The sequence below is a fragment of the Cinclus cinclus genome, chromosome 4 (genome assembly GCF_963662255.1).
Source record: "Cinclus cinclus chromosome 4, bCinCin1.1, whole genome shotgun sequence".
Lineage (NCBI taxonomy): Eukaryota > Metazoa > Chordata > Aves > Passeriformes > Cinclidae > Cinclus > Cinclus cinclus.
This window is the reverse complement of record NC_085049.1, coordinates 18,631,753-18,651,706: the sequence shown is the minus strand read 5'-3', so window position 1 is coordinate 18,651,706 and position 19,954 is coordinate 18,631,753. Positions and strand designations below refer to the sequence as shown.

Sequence of the window (19,954 nt, the reverse complement as noted above, 5' to 3'; positions counted from 1 at the left end):
AAAAGTCAGGAAGAACATGACACTTACAAAGCGTATCATATAATTTCATCTCATGTACTGCTGACAAGAGTCAGAAACAACAGGAATAGAACTGCTGGAAAAACACAAGTTTTTCTGAGTATTACTTTTGTATTTCTGCAAAATATAGATAAGGCTTTTTTAAAGACTGTAAATCAGGGAATAAGAGGGGAAAAGAACTACAGATGTGTGACATAAAGACTGAAGGCAAAAGATGTATAAAAAGCAGGAAAAAAAAATTAGACAGATGTAGAATTCAAAGGAGCACATACTGATAGGCTCTGCACTTTCAACAGAAAACTGGAAGCTGACATCTGTATCCATACAGTTTTTAAAACGAGCCCCTAGTTACTAGCCCTGCATTCAGGAAGGAGGCAGAGGAAAAGAATGGTATTTTAACTGAGCTCATTTCTAAGCGTAAGATTAAAATAAAAACAGAAGGATGCAATTTCATGTCAGTTCCTGGCAGCTGCTCAGCATTCCTTATCATACCCATTTGTTGTGGAGTGCTGATGATGTTCCAGAACTGCAGTGCTTTGGAGTCCTTCTGCAATCCTTAGCTCTGCAACTTTGGGACCCAATGGAAAAACCTTCTTCTGAAGACCATTCACACATACCTTGAAAGATTCAGTCATTTGCTTTCCCATTTCTCCTGAACATCCTCCGCCCGTGCACTCATTCTGGCAGCCCTAGAAAAAATAAAACCAGAGCAAATCAAATCCAGTGAACATTGCAGGAAAGTTGATACACATGCAGTTAATTCATTTCAGGGACAGCTTGTATTGAATCGTCAGACTTTGCCATTAGTCAATATATTAGCAAGAACTTTGTGGTAAGCTCCTAGCACAACTTTCCATTTCTGGGTTCTCAGTTTTACTTCAGTTGCTTTATTTTGTGCCACTGCATTTCAGGCCTTTATATATATGTAACATATAACACACATAACATTCTGGATTAGATTATCCCTCTGTAGTGTAGAAGGTTATGGACAATATCACAAGTTTTCCATTCAGAGCTGAATAAAGAAATTGGGTTTTTTACTTAATTCCATCAGAGCCAAATTTCTCTACTAAAAAGTATCTACCTAACAGGTTTGCTTTTGCCTTTTTTAAGAGAAGACTGAGTAGGCAGAATGGAAGAAAAAAGAAAAAAATCATTTTCTTAAAACCTTCATTAAACAAAGACAGTATGAATAAATAATGAGAATATTTTTCATTATCTACAATGTTGAACTTCAGGCTTCTGCAAAGGAACTGGGAAGAGAAAGAAACAAACCAGGAATGCTACTTCCAGGCATCCTTCTGTTCATCAACAGAGGAATAACAGGTGTAAACCATCTACCTATAAACAAGATTCCCAGTTCCCACAGCATCACATCAGCACCTCTGTGGACCCTCCTGCACTATTTATACCTTCCCTGCCAGTAGCCACTAAATGCACATTATATCCAACAGCATGGAACAAAGGAGACAAAGACAGCCCTGATGGGGTTCCTTGTTTCCCAGAAGCCTTTAAAAAGAAGCCGAAAAGGTAAAGTGGGTGCAGAGGCTTGGGAGAGGGAAGAAGGCACCAGGAGCAAGAGGCTGGGGTGATGAGCCATGAAAGAGGATGGCTGGGGTGATGGCATAAGTGAGCACAGCTGAAAAGATGGAGAGGACTTGGTGGCTGTCTCTCAGCCTTGCTACATCTCGGGTGGGAACTCTCAGTCCAGATGGGAAAGCCCCAGATCAAATGCATAATCCCCTTAAGAAAAGATGCAGAGAAAATCTTCCGTGATCAGCCTATGAGATCCCAGCTCTTCACAGGGATCAGCCCTCACCCCACAGGGAAGGCTGGTGCAGGTGGATAGCAGTGTCAGGGACACTGCAGCCACCTGTCCAGCAGCAGCCACCAAAATGTGGGGCCAAGGCTGGGACCAAATGGATCACAGGCTGGGAAGCACGACACACATAAGGCAAATAACATAATTCTTTTCCTTTTTTAAAGATCTTGGGAATATGGTAAAACATACCCAAAAAAGGCAGCATTTTCAGCAGACCTTTCACAGATCACAGCCTTGTTACCAACAAAAAGTAAAAGGCAAACTCCCAGCCACAGCAGATCTCACTTCCTCTCCCCTTCCCCCCAAGGAGCCCCCAAGACCCCTCCTGCTTCCTTTTCTCATCTTTAACCCTTCTGATCCTCTTTTTGATAACCCTCTAAAGCAAGGCAGGCAATCGTGGCTACAGGACCCTCCCTATCCACTAAAAGGCAATGTGCCAAGAGAGATCATAAATCTCGTTATAGTATCACAGTATGCTTTATTCTTCATTAACATTATGTTTTATTTGCCATAAAGCTTAGGGTTTTCTCCTCCAAAAAGACATGACTTTGGCAGAGTGTGCATGGGCACTCGGCAGCATACTCAAGCACAACTAAAGTGTTACCCAAAGCAAAGGACACTATATAACAACAGGTCCTTGCTTTACCTGTAATTTTTCAAATACTTCCAAATCCTAGGTAAAACCCTAGAAAGCCTTCATGACACCATCAGTTGACAGTAGTGAAGTATTCCATAGATGAATTGAGCCAACTGATTTTTCTCTGCACTGCAATGAATTAGGATGGAGAGCATGCTGGTTACCAGCTAACAGGATGGGAATTGCCAGCTGTGGAAGAAGAATATCTCAAAGGGCTCCAGCTCCATTGCTGGCTTATGTCTAATATCCAGTATGCCAGCTTGGATTTGCTAGTAGTAATTACTGGTGACAGCAAATACTGACAAGTACTCAACCATTATGCTTCAGTTTCTTCCTGTTGCTGCTTCAAGAAGTTGCCCTAAAGCAAGAGCTGGCATCAACACAGAAGACTGAAGCTGGATACAGTTTAATATTCTCTTTCATAATATTTTTTAAAGATACCAAGCTTGCATGTGAACTGGAAGTACAGCCCACCTACAGGAACAGCCCCTGGGGGCTCCATCACGTTGCCCTTCAGTTCAAGATTACCCCTGAACTCAGTGAAGTCAACAGCCCAATTTCTGAGCACATGTCATGGGGCCAATCCTGTTCTCCGTGATGACATTATTTTTCACAGATTTAACTCATGTTTAATGTAAGGAACTAACTGCCTTTGTTAACCACACTGAGATTAAACTGAGTTAATCCCTCAGCACTAGAATTAAATACCACAATTGCTTTCTAATTAATGGAGTCATATTTTAATGGCTTCATGGCTTACAAATCTGAAACATGTTGCTAAATGCAATATGGAAAATTGCTCCCTGGTTTAGTGCCAACATTGCCAATGGAGATATGCCAAGTATAAATCTGCCCTTTGTGTTTAATAGCATGGTAGATTTAAAACTGCCTCCATTAAAACACTGATGTTATCCTAAAGATACATTTCAGCCACTGGGTCAACAACTTCTCAGAAGTCACTCAGGACTGTCTCAAGCAGCTGTCCAATTATACAACCATTACATTATTTCCTATGTTGTGCTGTAGAGATATCAGTATTTGCTCTGTGGTATATGTAACTGCCTTTTCTAAATAGGAAATAGAAGAGTAATTCAAAGTTTTGCTTCAAATATACTGAAAATGCACATTGATTTTAACATTACTGTAACGCCAGTATGAGAATGAGGTGTAAATTCTTACAATAGATTAAATTTGGTTTTAAAATGGGGTTTATATATAATTTTATCACTGTGAAATACTACTGAAATAAAGACCTGCTGAGCAGTAATTCTGTTATTACTTTTACGGAAGACCTCAATGCTATAATGACTATTACAACTCCTTTAGCATTGACAGAAGTAATCACAACACACTCACCAGGGTAACAGTGCTCCCTCACACTATCACTTAGTTCCAACCTAACTCTTATACAAGGCAGAGGTAAAGCCTTAGGTGGGTATTTGTGTATGCAACACTTACTGGCACTTTTGGCAAATTTTAGGCTTAACAGTTGTAACCTGCACTTCTGCTAGAGCTCCTGCACTTGGTCCTCAGGCTGCCTTACACACACATATCTTCAACATCTTCTAGCATCATGATGCTGCAGAAATGCTTTCCCTGCTGTCTTCCCTACTTCTATGCACTCAGATCATTCAGCCTTCTGCTACAAAAATAGGCCCATCTCCTCCCTAAACTTCCCAGGCTTCCTAGACTGCATGAGTGTGCCTTAGCTTTTCCTGTGCCTTCACTCTTAGGGGCTTTTAAGACATTCAGCAGAATCATCAGCATTTTTGTTCTCATTTGGGACTGTGTTCTATAAACTGCAGCTCCACCAGGTGCTTTGTCAAACTGCTGTGCTTTGGGTTCAGCTACTCCATCTCATTGGCTCATCTTCAGTTATGAAACAAGAACTGAAGATTACCAGAAGCTTCATCACTGTGAACTTCAGCTGCAAACTGCATTTCCTTAATCTATAGAGTATGAGATTATTTATTTAAAAAAAACAAAGTCACCAGTTCTCAAAAAAATTTTCCAGTTACTTCTATATGCCATGTACTTTGTCACACTTTCTCAAAGAAAACTAATTCTTTAATCAGTTATCTGTTCAATTCATTTTCCTTGTTGTTTGAGAACTCTTCTTACCACTAGGGAACAGAAAACTTTCCCTAGCAGAAGGCAAGACTAAAGAAACAAATTGAAAATGTTATTGACAGAGCTCACACTTTCAGCTAGAAAATCATACTGGATGCTTTTCAAAGCAGCTTCACAAAATCCTTAGTCATCTTTTTTGGTTTCACCAGTCATCTGTTTGAAGTCCCCCACAGACCGCTCCAATGTCACCACTCTGAGGGAGAACTTCATCAATAGCAGCAGTGCCCTGGTAGAGGACTACCAGTGACAGGGAACATCCTGAAACCTAATTTCATGTCCATGAAAGAATTGTAGACAGCGCTTTTTTGGGCAAGCACTGGCTATTCATGGAGGTCAAGAACCTAAAGAAACCATGGACAGGCAGCAGTGAGTGCACAGAGTTCCTTCTACCAAAGCAAACCCATCTCCTCCTATAAACCCCATCCTATCTTGTAGCAGTCATCAGGCCCCAGAAAAGATGGATCAGAAACTTCCTCCCAGTCATAAGTCATAGGAAAGACAATTTTCAACTAAGGAAGTCCTTTCTGAGACATTTCTCCAAGCTAAAACAGTGTCTTAACAGCTTTTTCTCCATGCCTGCTTCTGGCTACTAAGTGTCTAAGAAATAGTTCATGCTCTAATTTGCACTAGAAGGGTAATGAAATTAGAAGAACAGTTGCTAGATTGCAGGAATACAGCAGATCAATAAATCCAATACAAGACTCACACTGTGGTACTGCCTACAGGCAAGCCAAATGAGGTGTGTGATGACAGGTACTTTGTCATTCACAGCCATACAAACCAGAGCTGCCTTTCTGTTCCAGGTATAAAACAGAATCCAATGTGCACAAATGCCATATGTTCTGTGTATTGCTACAGTCAGAAAAAAATACTTCCATGACTTCAAAACAGCTTTTATCTGTCCCTAGGAAATGTATACAATTTGAATACAATTTGCAAGCCACATCACATAAAAGATAAATTTGCAGGGGAAAAAAAACAAATGCTAATAATGTTCACAGCCTAACAAAAAAAAAAAAAAAAAAAAAAAAAAAAGTTGCTGAAAGGCGAAGTGATGTAGTACTATTTTTAATATCAACTACTTTTTTTTAATTTAATGTCACTTGTGAAAGATTTCCATAGTTTAAGAAGCTCATTTACGAAAGCCAACAGCCACGCCTGTTTATCTTAGCTCTCATGGGAGCAGGTGCATGATACAAAAGAATTTTAATCCTGTTTTTATACTGCAGGTATATGAACATGAACATACACAACACATGTCTGAGCTACCATGAAACTGTCACCAAGTCCATTTGTTGAGCCAGCCCATTTACACAATGTACAATGCTAATTTCTGCACTTCCAATACATTTTTAAGTCTCTTTCTTCTTACACAGATCTTCCCTGATGCGTCGGCAGCTTGGCATTATCACCTTACTGTAGCTGCTTATTCAACCTTGGGCTGGCACTAATGTTAGTTAAACAGAGGCTGTGCAATGACAGCATACAACAAAGAAAAGCACAAGGCAACTAGTGTAGCAGAAAAAGAAGGCTTCCACACTATTAAATAATAACTTTACCTCACAGTAAAAGCACTGGGGCTTTGAAAATACAAGAGGCTTTAAGTCCAAGAAAGCTGCACTGCATGAAATAAGGTTGAATTGAAATAGATTGTAAATAAATTAGTTTAAAAAAATATGTGCAGGTACTTAACCCTGACTTGAGCAGTTTACCGGCTTTAATTTAAACCAGTTTAATTGGTTTGACTAAAACTGAAATATGTTCCTCTTAAAGCACACATCACTGGTTTTATTATGCTTAAATAAAAGACAATTCAGATTATATGAGCACAACTTCCTGGTTAGAAAAATCTTAAAACAGAGACCATCAAGAAGTGGAAATATTCAGCCAGTCCACCCAAGACTCATGTTTAGTAACATTTATAGCTGTAACACATCTGTAAAACCAGGCAAACTTGGCTCCATGAGAACAAATAAATGCAGAACAATGTTTGCAAAGTAAAGCCATTGCAAGCAGCACTCTGGTGAAAAACCTTTGATAGAACTAATGTTAATTTTTTTACTCAGTTATTTTTTTTTTTAAATTGACATTTGAATAAGTTCAGTAATGCCTGGACTTGATGCTTGCAAGTATTTCTTCTTGTCTCAGTTCACTTGAAAAGTAGCAAGGCTAGACAAGGTGAAGGAGATCTACTCCTGGAGTCCAAAAAGAATGTGTGTTTGACAAGCTGAATTATCAAGAACCCTAAAGAAACAAAGAGATCAGCAGAAGTAGAAAACAAATCATTTTGCTGAAACTAACCCTAAGGGGGCCCTGACCAGGGATCAATTCAGCTTCAGGCTGAATTTATTCTGTCACATATTTCAGAAAAATTTACAACATGAGCTGTGAACTACAACCATACACCATGGAGTCTGAAGTGTGATCCTTCCCAACTGAAAAATACTGAAAGCCTCCCATCAGTCCCATCCAACACAGGACATAAAGCAGCTGTAAACTCTGCGTGGTGCCCCTTTATTCAACAGTCAGTTTGGTCTTAATACATTTCCTGCACATCAATACAATTCTCCTTCCTATTTTTTTCTTTTTTTTCAGAAATAGGCAAGTACTCTAAAGAAATCTTCTTCACAAATGACCTTCAAGTGCAGTCTGTTTTTACCTTGATTTCTAAATGCACTGCTCATGCTGTTCTTGATTGTTTTCCTTCCTATGACCCTTCCGTTGCTCTGTCACTCCCCAGTGCCACTTCCTCTGTCTTCACAGTTTACTGGCTCTCCCCTTCTGATTTGGGAAAACAGCCTCGTACAATGAAGGGAAGAGGCAGATGACCTAATGGAGCTCTTCCATCTCTAACTCCTATGAACAGTGCCTCTAAGTGATTCTTTTGTTGGTTTGTTTGTCCCTTCCAGCATTAATTAGTTTTTTAACAAGTGCATTGTTTGCTAGAATAGTATGAAGGAAAACATGTTAAAGCAACCAGCTGGATCCAGCTGACCTAAAAATTCACCTGCCTGTTTTCTAACTGGATAGTGTCTCATGACTGTATGATACAGTGACTGCTCAAACAAAACAAATTGAATTCTGAAAGACACCACAGTTTTATTGTGTTTAGGCTTGGTTCTTTGATATGAGATCTTTTGCATCAAACCGGCAACAGGAAAGGGTATAAATGTTATTATAGCCTTTCCCCTAGCACTTTAGCAGGGCTTTCTTTGCTCTTCATCACAAATTTGCGGTCATTATGCTTTCTCTAACATTTCTCTTTCCTCATGTGTTCTATAATGCCCGATACTAAATTAGCATTTTAAGATTTTATAGTAAAATGAGGCAGGATACATTTTTAACTGCATTATAATACCAGAAAAGATGAGCCTAATCACAATAAAAACTAATTTGTTTATTTTCCTTGAAGATTCAGTTACACTGACTATAATTTTTATTCTGAAACAGCTGTACAGATAAATGACAGATGCGTAAAATGTAACTTGCAATTTATTTGTGAAACTGCCTGATAGTGGAAACTCCACACAGATTCTGCAGTTGATGACCAAGGCAATTGGCTTTATGCAATTACCAAATGAAAATATAAATAACATGAAGGCACAGAGAGCAGAAACAAATCAAATCATTGTCTGAAGACTTACTCAGGGCTTAGAACTGGAAGCAAACAATTTAGTGCGGGAATTCAAAGTTTCTGCAGTTTGCAAATAAATCACTGTAAACTCCTGGGGGGGAAAAAACCCAACCAAACCACAGCAGAGATAGTAATGGATTCCAAAATGAGAACTGACATGCTCAAAGAAAAAAAAGCTAGCAGACAAAAACCAGTTTTTAAGGACACAGTCCTGTTAGCAAGCTTCCTCATAACTACAGCAGCACCAGGAGAAGCATGAGGTCAGGCCTGAATCACTGGCCTGTATAAGGGGTCATTTGTAGCTATTCTCAGAGTGCTCAGACCATGTCCCATTTTAGTCCATTTTGCATTAGAATAAAGGTTTACATAAGACACTGAGGAAAGATGAATGATACACTGAAAACAAAAGCTCTGTGGAGGAAAAAGAACAGCTTTTTGAGGAAAAAGGAGTTAATTTTTTCACCATAAGTCCTTTGTACAGACCCACTAGAGATCATGGAACTGTAACTTACACAGCTGGCTCTCGAATACAAGTGCACATGTGGTTGCTGGTGTGTAAAGGGCTGACACAGGCTGGCTTGATACCACATGTAGCCCTGGTGACTTTGCATGGCCTATTTAATCACAACCCATTATCAAATGCCACTGCTGAAAAGCACAAGAAGCACGAGTTTCTGCAGTGTGTTGGCTGTTAGGGCTGTTATTCCCTGTCCCTGTTTCCCAAGATGCTGGGAAAGTGTCCGTGAAGTGTCGAATAGATGAAGCTGATAAGGCATGGCAGCAGCTATCTAAACTGGGGATCGGAATGAGCTCAAATCTGCAGGTACACTCTGCTCCACTAGTCAGAGAGTGCTCCTTATAAATGTGTTTCTCTGCTGTGCTGTTCTTCTCAAATGTCTGAACAAACGTCTCTCCATTTCTCTGTCTGCAGACAGAACCATGCACACCCAGATGTGGGTTCTGCCTGGACATTCAGACACAATGCTGCAGAAGGACCCTGACTCAAGTTTTCAGGGCTCACAGTGATCTAGTAGGTTTTGTTAAGGGGTGCATTAAAGTTATCCTATACCTCTTTAAACAGATGATTCAAGGCAGGGGAGAAGGGAAAAAACAAACAAACAAACAAACAAACAAACAAACAAAACCCAGAAGGACAGCAAGCTTTTCCAGAAATATTGCACATATTGTGTTCTCTTGGATTCTGATGGTGGGCTGGAACTGTTTATTCCAGATAAAGACAAAGATCTTCATTATTTAAAAGCTTCAAAGGACTCTTCTCACTGTAAGACCTGAAAGCCTGGCTCTACAGTCACAACACCTAGGTGAAAGAAGGCTGAAATATCTCTTCTAAGTCTCTTCTACAAACAGGAAATTGAGGCATGGATTGTGGCACTGGCAGACTTCACCCTGCTTGGCAGCTGCTTCAGGGAATTCACTGAGGTGCCAGAATAGGGTCTGCACTGCTCCCCAGGAACTTAAACATACCCATCAAATCCATTACAATTCTTCTCAAGGAAGAACAAGTGTAAATGACTGATTTACAACGGGTTTGGCTGCTCACTACTCACAGCTATAACCTTTTCAAGCTTCTTGATGAACAGCACACAGGTGTTGGCTGCAGAACACCTGTCTATACCAGCTCCAGTGGTTTTAAGGCTGCCATAACTGGTTTGAAGTACTGGGAGACCTCTCCAAAGTCCGTTTTATACCCCTGTGACAAGTGTTTTCTTTTGTGTTCAAACACTGCCCTGATTTGTTTCAACTAGACACAGTTCAACGAAGTAGAAACAAAATTGAAGCTTTCCACTTGATGTAAAGGGCACTAGGAACAGAGCTAAGCCATAGGGAAAATCCTTGGGACCTGTTTGAGTGCAGCATCTACAACAATGTTCTTGTCCCAGTAACAACAGAGAGGGAGCATATTTGCATGATCGATGTTCAGCTCAGAATATTCTAAGAACTTAACTGCTTCACATTCTTTTGAGTTGCAGAGGCTGTAACAGAAGATAATAAGCATTATTCACACCAAGAAAATGTAAATAATCCCATGGAAGCTTACTAACAAACCAGGAAAAGCTGGGCACAACTACAGCATCACTGCAGTGTCACACATTGCTCCCTTGAATGTGGTACAACAACAAGATAACAACAACAAGATAACTACCAGAAGAAGCTGCTTTTCTTCAAATCATCTGCTCAAAAGAGGTAAATATTTCAAAGTAGTGACAGAACCAGATACGCCACCTAGTTAACATATATTCAACTGTGCAACAACTCTATGACAGGGAAAAATCATGGGTTATAACACTCCAGAATTTTGGAGCTGTGTTAACCTTATCCTATGTGTCCTTTCTAAACAATGTGAGCAAGTCCTTCATCTGAAATCCCCTATCGTTTGTTGACACTGCCCAGAGCAAACTGGATGCTGCCCAGGGAATTTGAGAGCAAAATATCACTCAGCACGTTAGAAGTGGCCTTGGAAAAGTGTGGTCACAGATGAGGTATTTGCAGAGGTGTCACCATTACGCACACACGAAGTACACAAAACAAAAAAGAGGATCTTTGCCCAAATCATAGCATGGCTAAAGCTGTAACAATCATAAATCAGGAGTGATGCAGTCTCTATTAGAAAAATGACAGCTTTGAAATGGTAAGGAATGGCACTGGAAATGAAGATAATAAACTGGCCTATAACAAGTAATGTAGGCTTGTCTTCCTACTATTCAGCATCTGTATCAATGACCCAACAACTCTGCTCAGCTCCACAAATCTCAATTGACAAATTACTTATTTATAACATAACGAAGAGGTCTGTGAGGCTTCAATGCACATGAACATCACTGTTTTTCACATTTCAGAATGCATGAAGTTAATATTGAGCTCCTTAAAAGTTTAGAATTGCATCTAATTTGTCCATTGCTGAAATCCAGTTCACCTGGAAATGGCAGGACAGAATATTCATTTTGTATGTGTGCTCTAATAAATATTTTAACCAATTAACATGATGAAAGCATTGGTGGCTACAGCACACCACCTAAAATAAAAAAAATCCCAAAGAAAACAATTGTAAATGCTAATTTTCAGCTTAGTGAACAACCAGAAAGGAATGCTGTTACTGAACTTCTATCTTCAGGTGTCAAGAAGAGAATCAAACTGTAAATGCCAAAAATGGTCTCTGAAAAACTGCTGAAAGATAAAGGATAATACTGAAAATTCAGATGACATACTCATCATGGATAAATGCCTCAAATACATGAGCATATGAATACAATTATGTTTTTTTTCTGCATGCATGTACACACGCAGCTGTACAGCTGTGGCAAAACTGCCTGTGTAGCCAGTACATGTAGTACCACCCTGTGCTAAGACCATTACTTCATGTTTATTCATTTTTTGAGCTTTTATCCTTTATATATCAGACAATACTTTCAAGCAATTAGGAAAGCGTTTGTCAAATTTTAAGCAGGCATTGCCACAGGGCAGAATTCAGAAGGACTGTGATGTTGATAATTTGATAATAAACCTTGATTCTCTGTTCTCAAAAAAATAATTATGGTACTCTGAAAACTATACATTTATAAAAATAGTTTATAACAAATGAAATATAAACTATAGAGCCTGTTAAAAAAATACTTACACTTTTCTTCATCCAGAATCAAAAACTTAGCCTCTCCACCAGTTTCTTCAAACTTTAAAATCAGTGAAGTAAAGCCTGCATCATGCACCTGGTAAGAAATTTACTTAGCAACTGGCCTGCCAGTTGTGTTGATGATAACTTCATAGTAAATGTTAACACTTGAAGTTTCTTTTCCATAGTTGTTTGACTGAGAATTCCTTTTATTTTAATGGAGGTTGAAAAACTCTACATCAATAGAAATTGTATTGCTACTGTTGATTTTAGGTGGACTACCTATCATTTTTAATTAATTGCATTATGATAAGCAATTGTATCATTTTATAAGAGCAGAATATGCAATTTCATGTGGTAACCTTACAGATTATATTTCAGATGAATTGCAAGTTCACATTCCTGCAAAACAAAAATATCTCCTTCTATTCAGTGCTTTATAGTTTTCCAGCTTAGCCTCTTCTGTCAAGCTCATGGACCTCTTCAAGATAATAAGGAAAATAATACTACTATACTGACATGTTAAATAATATACCTTCTGCAAAGAAATCTGCCTACAGTGGTGAGTTTAAACACCACCTTTACACAGACTGTGCTGTTAAAACCTAGCATTCAGGGCTCTGGACAAATATATACTGGTCCACACCACTGGCTGTGTCAAAAACTAAGACTCAATTAAAAAAAATAGTTTGTAAGCTTTTTTTCAGGACCACAGGAAAGTCCAGGCTAGAAGGGACCTCAGGATATCTTTAATTCAACCTCCTGCTCAAAGCAGGGTAGGCTCTGAGCTCAGACCAGGTTTCTAAGGCTAGATCCATCTGGGTCTTGAGAGCTCCCAGGGATGGAAACTGCACAGTCTCTCTCTTGGCAACCCACTTCCCACCTGTGTTTGTGGAGAGAATTTTTTCCTTACATACCATCTGAACCTTTTTTGTTTCAGTTAATGCCATTGTCTCTTGTCCTCCTGCCATACAGCACTGCTGAGCCCGGCCCTATCTCCATCATCTTCCTCTAGATCGTGGAAGGCTGCTATTACACCATCCCACAGCCTTCTCCAGACTGAACACACTCTGTTCTTTCAAACTCTCAGCATCAAAGGTTTAAAAAACTTCATTCTCAATAAGAGTAATGCAAATTCAAACATTTATTACGGAAGAGACAAGTCTCTGCTTGCCTGGCATCACAAGAGGAAGAAGATAAAAACTAACAAATCTGGAGTGGACCAAACTGGCACCAGCAGCAGAAGAGAGCTCCAGAACAAAGGAATGAGAAAGATGATGAAGACTTACCTGAATTCACTTAAGTTTTGGCCCCATAGGGCTGAACAAAAGAAAATCTCACTCTGCCTTCTGAACTAGAAGGGAGCAGCAGAGTTTTACATTGTGCCAACCAGGCCTGGAGGACACTAAAGACCAGAGGAGCACACAAGTGGATGTGCTACAGTCAGCCCCTTCCCCTAACTTCTTTAGGCAGAGCCATTTAGTCTAAATGGAATTAAGCACATGGACATAATTTGTGTGGCAGTGACGTCTCTGAATCCTAGTGGAAATTATTCCAGTCAGAACCTTGTGGACTTAAACCCTATTTGTATACCAGGCAGAACGATTTTCTGCACCTACTAGGAACGTTTTTTATCAATATGGTGCATGGCATGCTCTAACAGGAAAACTGAATTAGCAGTAGCTGTGTACCTGCTGAGAAGTTATATGCTGCCCTTCATTAATGCTTCAGGTATATTCTAAAATAAAACTCAGAACACACTGTAGACCTCAAGGGAACAAGTAAATGAGTAACTCTTTTGGAATGGTATTATGACATTAGTTTGCAAAACTAGTAATAAACTATGGCCAAGATGCACAAAAAACCCAGATGGGTAAAACGTATTTATAATTTTTAAAGATAGTTTCAACTATTCTTATGTTAAGTTTTGGATCCTCTGATGTACACACCAAAGGGTGTTTTCCTCTAAGCGTAACACTGGATTTTCCTCTGCAACAGCATATGGTAATACTTCCTAAACTGCCCTTCTGGAACAGGTGCTCTATTTTATGATGTAATTTTACCTGGACCTTTAATGTATAAAGCCATAAAATAATGAGGTTGTTTCCAAGGTAAACGGGGCCACCCATTCACTTCATCCTATGTTAGAATGGGAGGCATCAAGGTGCAAACATGGCAGTGACTATGAACATAACATATTAAGAGTCACATACTACTTTGATTGATGCTCAACTACCACCTAAAGTCAGGTTTTCTAGATGAAGTTTGGTCATTTAATCTCTCACTGCATCCATTGTTTCATGTGGGTCGCCACAATTCATTATCAAAAGCCACAATTAGCACTGAGTGCCTTGAACTCATAGAGCTGCCTGATGAGCTTATCCAACAGTGCGAGGAACATGTGTCACTGTGTTGACATGAACGTGCCAGTCCTCACATCTGTGGCCTAAGAAGGCTGATTGTGCAAATTTTACAGGGAGAATTTACTGCTTGGCTCCTTCATTCTGACACTGAAGGTCCTGCCCTCAAACCTAACAGTAATTTTCAGCATTATACATTCAGCTATGATTATTCATTTAAGAAAGTGGCATTACGCAGGGAAGCAACAAAAATGTCTGTTCCAATTCTTTACCATTCCCACATCTCCTAATTTGTTTCAAAATGCCTGAATAAATGCAGAGCACCTGAGTGTTTACAGTTTAATTAACTGATTTACCTCCTCTCCTAACACTATCCTCCCAGGGAGAGATTAATGGCTAATGAATCCATCTGAATTATTTTCATCTATCTAATTAAATAAAGGATATGGCCTATGGACATATCTGTTAACAAGGTATCAGTTGCATTAAAGCTATCTCATGACTTTGCAATCTTCTCTTTTACCTATGGCTTTGCAGCATATTTCAATGCTCTATTTCCATGGGAAAAAAATCAGCATATCCACTGGATCACGCACAAGTGCTAGGCCTGTCAGTAACAATCAGTGCATTAGGTGGACAAGGCAGAGACTGCAGAAACTAGAGGCGTAATTCATTTCTTATACATTAAGCAGGACAGAAAGGGAGGGTTGCGACTGAGCTGGAAGTAGTTCAAGGAAAAATGGAGAATTGTGACTAAACACAGGAAATCATGAAGGGAGAGATAAAGGGACAAGGAGGTGGAACAATGCTGTTGATTATGTTATTTATAAATATATGAGGTTTTACATAAGTATGGTGATAATCAAATCGTAATTTTCTGTACCTTTGATAAATGCTCTACAAACATGCAATGACAGCCAGAACCCTGGAGTCTGAACAGATGAGGCAAATAAAGGGTAAAGGGCTCAGAGAGCACTGACTTGCCCAAGACCACATCACTTCCAAGTGGCAAGAGTGTCTTTTTACTGCTGTAGCTATTGCTTCCTTCCATGTCCTCCACAGTAAAAAAGATAAAGCTAAGGTCGGGTTTGTGCAGGTGAGAAGAACCCAACAAGATGTCAGTGCTGCTTTGAGCAGGCAGGTTGTTAGGTCTATGGTTTCCCTGTTACTCGTTCTTTTTTTAAGGCCATGCCAGAGGATTCCTTACAGGTACTGGAGGACACCCTGGAAACAGGAGCCTTGTCCTCTTTCCTTGACACACAACAGGTCTATCAGAAGTGATATAAAACATGACAGTCTCCTTCCTTGAGATGCTCCATTCTGTCTCTGAGCATTGTGGCTGCAGGAGCTCTTGGATATTTTCCCTAAGTAGTTTCAGACCAGTTCTCTGCCATGGCTGGCCTGCCACTCTCCAGCTGCAGGGAGGGCAAATGGGGCTATGACAGCATCCCAAGGCTCCTCCATCCTAGCCCTGCCACCATGTGTAGCAACTGCACGACTTCCAGAGCCACCCAGGGGAGAGACTTGATGGATGTGAGGAACACTTGCCATCAGCAGCAGAGGAGCTGGGGAGACACCGGCCAGTGACATAGCTGCTGTGCCTATACTCCATCTGCTAAAGTGACCCAAGGAAAGCAAATAACTCCTCCATGGTTTTCCTCAGTTGTTAACTTTGGCATCAGACTGCAGCTGTGCTGTTCCCAGTCAGCCCAGAACAAATCTTTCTCAGAACCCAAGCATTACTGAAGGTGTTCCCCGGGGTGGAATATGACTGTGATGTTGTTCCCTTTGTCTAACTGAAAAGTATCTGTGCTAACCCCGTGCCCTTTGCCTTGACCAGGAAGACTCCTTAATCCCTAGATCAGGTCACTAGGCTGAAGAATATAAACATGACATTTATAAAAGGACAGTGCCCACAGATGTTCATCTACCACATTAGTGCTTGCTACCAACAACTCCTATTCCATGATTTAAAGTTACTTCTGAAATTACTCAAAACCTCTAAGCACATTACTGGATTTTACTCATAGTCTATTTTAGTACAAGGGCAGACATAAGAGCTTTAACAAACTCACAGGCAAAAAAAAGGCTTGATATCTGCCAGGAAACCACAACCTTTGCAGGCTTTTGGTTTGTTGGTTTTTTGTTAGTTTTGTTTGTGTTTTCTTAATCACTGGGAATCCCATAAACAAGAAATTTACCCCGAAGGAAATCATACATCTTCCCTTCCCCTTCTCCATCACCCCTCATTATTTCTTTTCCACAGAATTACTTCTTTTCCACACACGCCGTCTGCAATGAAAGAGCAAGTGAAGAGGTAAAATCACACACAGTCTGCCTCTGAATCTCAAACAGCAAATCCATCGGGGGCAGAAAACCTCCCCGCAAAGCACAAATAAATCGGGGCACTAAAATCCGTGAACACAAACCGGCGAGCCACCGATCTGCCAAGGAGAAGCCCCTCTACCGCTCCGCATCGCCGGAAGGATGGACGAGCGGATTTGGGCAGGAAACCCGCTCCGCTTACCTTGATCATCCTGGCAGGCGGGGGAGATGTTCCTGCGGGGCTCTCGGCGGGATGGAGCCGGCGGATCGCCGTGCCCCGAGGACAGATACAGCGGCGGCGGCGCCGCGCGGGATCGGAGCCGGCCGGAGCGCCCGCTGCTCCCGCCGCTGCCGGGCTCGGATTGCATCAGCGGGCGAGGGCGGCGCGCACGGAGAGCGCTCGGAGAGCTCGGCGAGGAGCCGGGGGCCGCCCCGCCCCGCTGCTCCCGGCGGCTCCCACACCTCCCCCTTCCCGCCGAAGGCTCGGGAAGCGGCGGCGGCCGAGCCTCCGCCCGCACCTCTGCTGCGGCGGGGTCACCGCCGCCCTAAAATGGCCCCGCGTGGTGCGCGGCGCCGGCCGAGCGGAGACCGTTCAGTGCTTGTGCTGTAATTCAAACTGAGGGCGACACGTTCTCCTCCGCAAACCAACTCATCGTTTTCTGAGTCATTTCCTCCGACTCGCGTCCGAGTCGGCTGACACACCAACACCTCGCGGTTATCCCTCCCATCACCAGCTCTTCCCTGTTTTCCCCTCTCCACGGCTCCGGGCACGGCTGGTGCTTAGTGCCCCAGCATTGCCCCCCAAGAACGGGCGGGACGCCCGACCCATTTCATCTGGAATTCTTGGGGCTGCCAGATGTTTCCCCGCTCGCCGTGGCCCCAGTCCATGCTGAAGGTATGTGTGTACCTGCGCTGCTCTGCACGCCACTGTCAGCCACCCCTCCCGCCTCCCCTCCGAGTTCTGGTACCTGGCACGCAGCTGACCGGCACCCGAAGACAAAAAAAATAAATATAGCAGCGTGTCTGCTGTGTTGCTTCTAGCCGTGCCTGTAAAACTAATAAAAAACAAACAAACAAAAACCCCACGAATTTTTCAGAGAAAATGCTACTGCAATGTTCACAAAGTGCTTACTTTCATCATAACTGATTTTACGTTTAAGTCTTCTTCCTTTACTAATGTTTTCGTAAAGGTTTTCCCCTTCTGATCTCCTTTAGTTGTAGGAAGCCCGTTCACCTCAGTGCGACTGTCAGAAGTGCCAAGTTCTGCTTTGCACAACGTACATGAATTATTCTCTGTTGTACAGTGCCGGATTGGTTACATAAGTAGATTTTCCTGCTGCTCTTCAGCCAGGTAAAAAAATTACTATTTAGTGGATTTACAAGCATTTTGGATTCCAAAAGAAAACAGGTAAGCAGCACTACCCAAAATGCAAGTTCACACGAACTGTTTCAGCAGCTATTTAGGAGAGGAGAAAGATGGAGCAAAACAGAGGAGGCAGAGAAAGCACCAGAGAATCTTCAGGCGGGTACAACTCATCATCAGGGCAATTCAATCCATCCACAACAAGTTATCTTCAGGTTACAAACACAACATAGGAACAGCCAGGCTGGGTCAGCCCAAGGGTCCACTTAATTCAATATCCTGTCACTGACAGTTCACTATAATAATGCTGCAGAATATTTCAAGAAGAGAATAAGCACATGGAAGCACTTTGCTCCATATACTCTTTCCACTATACACTCTTATCCTCAAAGGATTTGTACATCAACTTCCTGAAAGATGAGTTCTCGAGGCTTAACAGCTCCTCATGGCTTTTTGATCTATTAATTTGTTCCTTGAACTTACAACTTAAAATTTGATATCTTTCAGCTCTTGTGCTCATCAGTTCCAAAGTTTAGCTATGTTCTGTGGAAAAACTCAATTTTGATTTATTTTGAATCTGACACTTAAAATTCACCTCATTCTTTATTTTTCTGATACTGAGAGACTGTAAACACAAATGAAGAGCATTTTAGCCCCTGTACATAATTTGTGATTTTACAGGTGATTTTACAGTCAAATCCCCTGTCAGCCATCTCCTTTCTCCAGATGAGGAGTTCTAACATTTTTTGTCTACCACAAAACAGTCAATAACCTTGATCATATTTGATTTAGGATGGGGGCATGAGCTACGCAACACTCTCAAAAAGCAGGTCATCATATTCACTTTTAATTTGCTTTTTTTCCCCTCCTCTATTTCTTTTCATTATAGTTCTGTTTCCTATTTGGACTTTTCATGAGCACTAAAGTAAACTGATCTATTTCTCGACTACATAATTCTAAGATTTCTGTGCTGAAAGACAACATTCATAACCCACTCACTAAATTTATATAAATTTAGTTTGTTGGTTTTTTTTTTTTTTTTGCTATGAGAATAATTTTATACTCACAGACATTATTATATGTTATTTTTACAATTGTAAACCTTTAATAAGGTCCTGCTGCAGATAGCCCTAGTTCGGCTGAATGGTTTTAACACCCTTACCCTGTAGGCTTTTAATCTCATCAGCAAACTTTGTCCTTTTTCTGTTTGCCTCAATTTCCCCTTCTTTCAATTACAGATTCTCTCTTCTGTTTCTTATCTCTTACCAAATTAAAGAGAGAAACCATAAAAGCACCTTTCTTTTCTATAAGCCTTTGGTAAGACATTTTGTCAAATGCTTTGGAAATCCAATTAGATGGTATCCACTGGACTTTTACTTCATTTGAAGGAGTTTATAAAAATAGGAGTTTATGAAATAGGTCAGTATTTCCTTTCAGAAAAGTCATGCCGAGTCTGCCTCTCAATGGCATTGTTATCCATAGATCTTGTAGCATTTCTTGTTACAGATTGTACATTTTCTCCAGACTCAGTTCAGTATCCTGAATGCCTCTACAAAAAAAAGTTGAGTGCAATTTGACTGTTTCCAGAGCTCAGTCTGAACAATCAGCCTTTTACCCAAGTTCTCTGCAATATGCTCCACCGCAGAGATGCATTTCAAGTTATCCTTAAACTGCTGCCAACTACTGAGGTATAGAGCAGAATCCATGGCCTGGGTAAAACTAAGAAATAGGAGACGGAAAGGGAAAGAAGAAATATTATCTGAACTGCAGAGGATTTGTGCAAAGACAAACCACCATTTATTACATATCTATGATATGTGAAAAAAAAATCTTTGAATTGATCTTTTATTTTTATTCAGGGCCAAGCTGGCCCTGATGTTGCAAGTAAAAGACAGAAAAAGAAGACCAAAACTCAGAGAAGCTGCAGAACTTACTTTAAAAGTTGTATTTTGCTGCAACATCCCCAAGCCTCAAGCTGCCATTAGTAAATGTGCCATACAGATGTATTTTTGCTGAGATAGCTTGCATTACTTCAGT

The 19,954-nt window shown here is 40.8% G+C and overlaps 1 protein-coding gene across 1 annotated transcript in view; it reads right to left on the bottom strand.

The window, feature by feature from the left end:
• The window catches only part of BCAT1 (branched chain amino acid transaminase 1), a 36,880-nt gene extending 36,179 nt beyond the window's left edge, over positions 1-701 (bottom strand). Inside the window, exon 1 of the mRNA XM_062490868.1 lies at positions 636-701. Coding sequence (XP_062346852.1) covers positions 636-665 — 30 coding nt within the window. The 5' untranslated portion in view covers positions 666-701. The remainder of the gene's footprint in view (positions 1-635) is intronic.
• Between the last annotated feature and the right edge of the window lie 19,253 nt (positions 702-19,954).